This window comes from Melanostigma gelatinosum (genome assembly GCF_949748355.1).
Source record: "Melanostigma gelatinosum genome assembly, chromosome: 23".
Lineage (NCBI taxonomy): Eukaryota > Metazoa > Chordata > Actinopteri > Perciformes > Zoarcidae > Melanostigma > Melanostigma gelatinosum.
In genome coordinates, this window is record NC_136656.1 from 5,358,905 (window position 1) to 5,362,848 (window position 3,944).

Sequence of the window (3,944 nt, forward strand, 5' to 3'; positions counted from 1 at the left end):
AACCACTTTTCCAGTCTTGAAACGTGTCGTCATTGCTAATTGTTAAACGTTATTTGGAGATCGACCTATAGAGGAAGCTACACATCCGCTGCAGAATTGACTCAATATCAGTTTTACAAATTTAAAAATGATGAACAGACAACGCCGTCTTGAAAATGTCAATCCCACAGTGTAATCATCTCACCTGCATTGATTTAAAAAAACATTCTGAATACGGTATTATATCATCAATCATCACAGTTTAAGCCTGTTACGTGATAACAGTGTTAGAACTTGAGGATATGTTTTACCGGTTCAGTGAGCGTCAACATCTTTGTCTATTAATAAACATCCTTGTCCACATTCAGATGACGAGGAGACGGGAGGAGCTTTTGTTCCTCGTGTGATGTTACAGTAAAATGCCCGTCGGGTTACTGTGATGGAGCAATATGCTGTTGTAGAATCACAATACAAACTTAACAAGTGACGGAACTAAGTAGCCAGTAGTTTACTGTAAATTGCCACCAAAAATACTGGAAATTTGACTTTTTCACCATTTTAATCTGTTAAACCTTCATGAACGTGAAACATTAAAACAGGGTGAAATTCAAATAATCTCTCCAGTCATGATCTTATCTATCCTCTTACACTTTCGCTCTTGGTGTCGTTTCTTTCGGATCTGCCATTTTTCCCATTTTGGTTCGAATTGGGCTCCTCGCATCCCTAAAATATGTGTAATCTTCTCCATCACAAACGTGTCCTGATGATCAAGTTACTGTTAAGCTGCTGTTTAACTTTGTACAACGGAGAGGAAATGTATCCACATGCATCCACCTGTTTGACATCAAATAGACGCTCTGCATTATTTAAAGGGTCAACTTTATTACGTGATGCAGTTATCAATGATGAACCATGAACAGAGATCAGTATTAACTCTCAGCGGCAGCGTCACAAACAAGCCTTTTACGACATCGCGAGAAATTACAGTCTCTGTTTAATGCTCACAATGTTATAGACACAAATAAGCGACGTCTAGACTTTGAGCTTCAGTTGCAAATAGAATCTTAGAATAAAATCCAACAGTGGGAGAACAGCATATAGTGTGACAGAAGAAGGCAGTAAGACACATCATGAGCAGCGACCGTGTGCACGTTCGCTCTTAGTTTCTGCGCCACACAGGTATGGAGGTTTGTCTGGGAGCTACGCCATCGCTGCAGGCGATGAAGTAGGAGCTCGTCTTCAGGCACTCGGGAGTGAGCTTCAGACACACGAAGCAGAACTCAACCAGGCAGCGAGGGCAGATGATGTTCTTGCAGCCCGTGTTATCGTGCTCCACCTTCTGACCGCAGGTGGGACAGGCCCGGATGGAGGGGCACGCGACCCCCTGCACCTGAGAGAGGGTGGTGGTCCTGCAGGTCCTGAGGAGCTCGAGGTCGTGGTTGACGCAGCCGTCGTTGTCGCAGCGGTCGGAGCGCGGAGCTGCGCCCTTCCATTTCTTCAGACACTGCCAGCAGAAGTGGTAAACTTTCTGCTTGTCCGATGTGCAGACTGTGCACTGCACGTTGAGGTTACTCTGGTCCTCTCGCTCCACATAGGTTTTACACCCAGGACACTGTGGGAAAGGACGTGAGAGACAGGAATGGAAAAGTGGAATTCACTTATTTGCTGAACTCATCAGTAAATCAGTCTGTAATTTGCTGAAGGTGGAGACGACACCGGTGACACTTACTGTTTTAAATTCACAGTACTCTGTGGCAGCCAGACGTGCGATGTTCTCCTCAAAGTACTGCATCTCTTCGTGGGTCAGCACTGCCAGTCTGCGCACCTCTTGATAAGACCACTCTGCTTCACACTTCTGTAATGTGCCTTTCTTTAAAGCAGGGCACTTAAATTTGTACTGGCCCTGAAATTTAAAGGACACATGTTATGTTGTCAGTCAAAGATGTGGTAAAAACTGTCTGGGAGTGCAACTTAAGAATGTAGTAATTCAGTGTAATAAGCCGACCACATCCAGTCTGGACAATTTGAAGGGAATATGTGTCAAAAAGCGATAAGTTGTCAAAATGGGCTCTATTTTATTGCTATACATTGAAATGTAGCAGAATAAATGTCATTCTTAGGAGACCGTTTGAAAACTCCTCTGACACGGAGTGAAAACGCACCTCTGTGCTGTCAATGAGATGGTGGAAAGTACCTGATCCAGCAGGCTGCGGCACCACGCGGTGAGAGACTCCGGGGTGACGGCATGACCGCAGGACATCTCTGCTCGGAGACACTTGTCTCCCTCCTCTGGTGCTGAGGAGCACAACAACAAGAGCAGACATTGAACTCACCATAACAGTCGCATCCAACGCGGAGGGAAACAAATGAAGATAAGAATTAAAGCTTCGCATCCGGATCTATGTTTACATACAAACAAAGTAGAATATAACACGTGATATTCTTGCACATGTTCGACAATATCATTTATTTATTAATTGGTGCTTACGGTATGGATCCAGATCATCTGGTCTGTTCACAAACTTCAGAGTGGTGTCTTTGGGGTCGTATCTTTTCTCCTCCTGAGTAGTCATTTTTGTTTCAGCTCCTCTGCTCCCCGTCGACCAAACTGCTTCTCTGTCTGCTCTGGTGGCGCAGTAAGAGGAGGTGAAGGAGGTCGACTGCTGTGTCACATTCACTGACTCCACCGAAGATTTATTTTCTTCTTTTTACTTTCACTTTCCCCCTTTCGGCAAGTTACAAGAAGTCACGTGACTGCAGGATGGCAGCTCTGGATTCCCCTTCTATTACTTGCATTCCATTTGAATGACATTGTATGTAAGCACACTGTGCACAGCCTTTGGTTTATGGCCTTTCTGTACATGATGTATCACTTTACAAGCACTACTTTGGGCAGATGCAGCTGGAGTATCAGGTGATTCCCAGTTTTTAACACCAGATAGCGAAACTGAATGAAGAGCTGCATTGAAATGTAGTTTTGTTTAGGCTGTAGAATGGAAATGCTGCTCAGTCTTTAATGATGGAGACACGCTCTCAAGTGGGGAGTTTAGTTTTTGTGTGGATGCTGAAGCGTTTGAGTGCAGTCAGGAAAGCACAGACAGCTATAGAGGAAATGTTGGGTTCAAAAGTCACGTGCACAACCTGTCACACAACAACACCTCAGCAGCTGCCACTGAATAAGTTGGCATTATTGTTAATGCTGATAATTAGTATTATTGGTTGCAAGTAATCCTTCATATCTGGCACGGTTCATTGTTTTTATGTATTCTGTCTGCTACTGTTGTATCGTATTGTTGCACTGTTGGGACGAAAGTGAAAGTATCCTCGGCTCCTCTCACGTCTGATCCCTGAGATCAACGCCCCGAAGAGTCATTTCATCTGAGCAGCGGATCCGACAGCAACTCAACAACACACACAAAAACCCTCACAAAAATGGGAAAAATCTACCAGGTCGTTGTTCACGGGCTGAGGGGGGAGAGGATGACGATCGACCTGTGCAACACGGATGAGCAGTTTAAGAGCATGACGGTGCTGCAGCTGAAGGGAAAGATCGCCGAGAGACTTCCCGACACCGCAGGTAACTTCAGTCCACCGGACACGCTGTGAAGTTAGACAAACGTTTCGTCGACGAAGGAGCTTTTGAATTATGCTTTCGTGTTGTTGTTTTTTGGTCAGGAGATCTTAAGGAGTTAATGTCTTTTTTTGGGGAGTCGGGGTTCTTCGTCGTACAAAGCAAAGACTGAGTTCGCAGTGGTGAAAGTACAAAGTACTCTTGTTTACTAGAGGAAAAGTAGTACAGAAATCCTGCATTCAACATTTTTCATTGACAGCAAGATTTAGCCTAATTAAAGTAATTGCATCATTATACATTTACATATGAGCAGATTGTAATGTTCAATTTTGTGAGAAATGTGCTATAGCCTATACTGGCTATACACCATATAGTACAAAGTAGTACCAAAACC

General features: G+C 44.1%; 1 protein-coding gene across 1 annotated transcript; it reads right to left on the bottom strand.

Moving 5' to 3' along the window:
- Window positions 1-871: 871 nt before the first annotated feature.
- Window positions 872-2,599, bottom strand: LOC306796960 (E3 ubiquitin-protein ligase). Its single transcript, XM_079296060.1, has 4 exons — window positions 2,468-2,599; window positions 2,174-2,274; window positions 1,709-1,882; window positions 872-1,591 (listed from the first exon to the last, which is right to left on the bottom strand). Exons 1-4 carry the CDS (start codon window positions 2,550-2,552, stop codon window positions 1,139-1,141), a joined length of 813 nt encoding a protein of 270 aa, XP_079152186.1. The 5' UTR covers window positions 2,553-2,599; the 3' UTR covers window positions 872-1,138.
- Between the last annotated feature and the right edge of the window lie 1,345 nt (window positions 2,600-3,944).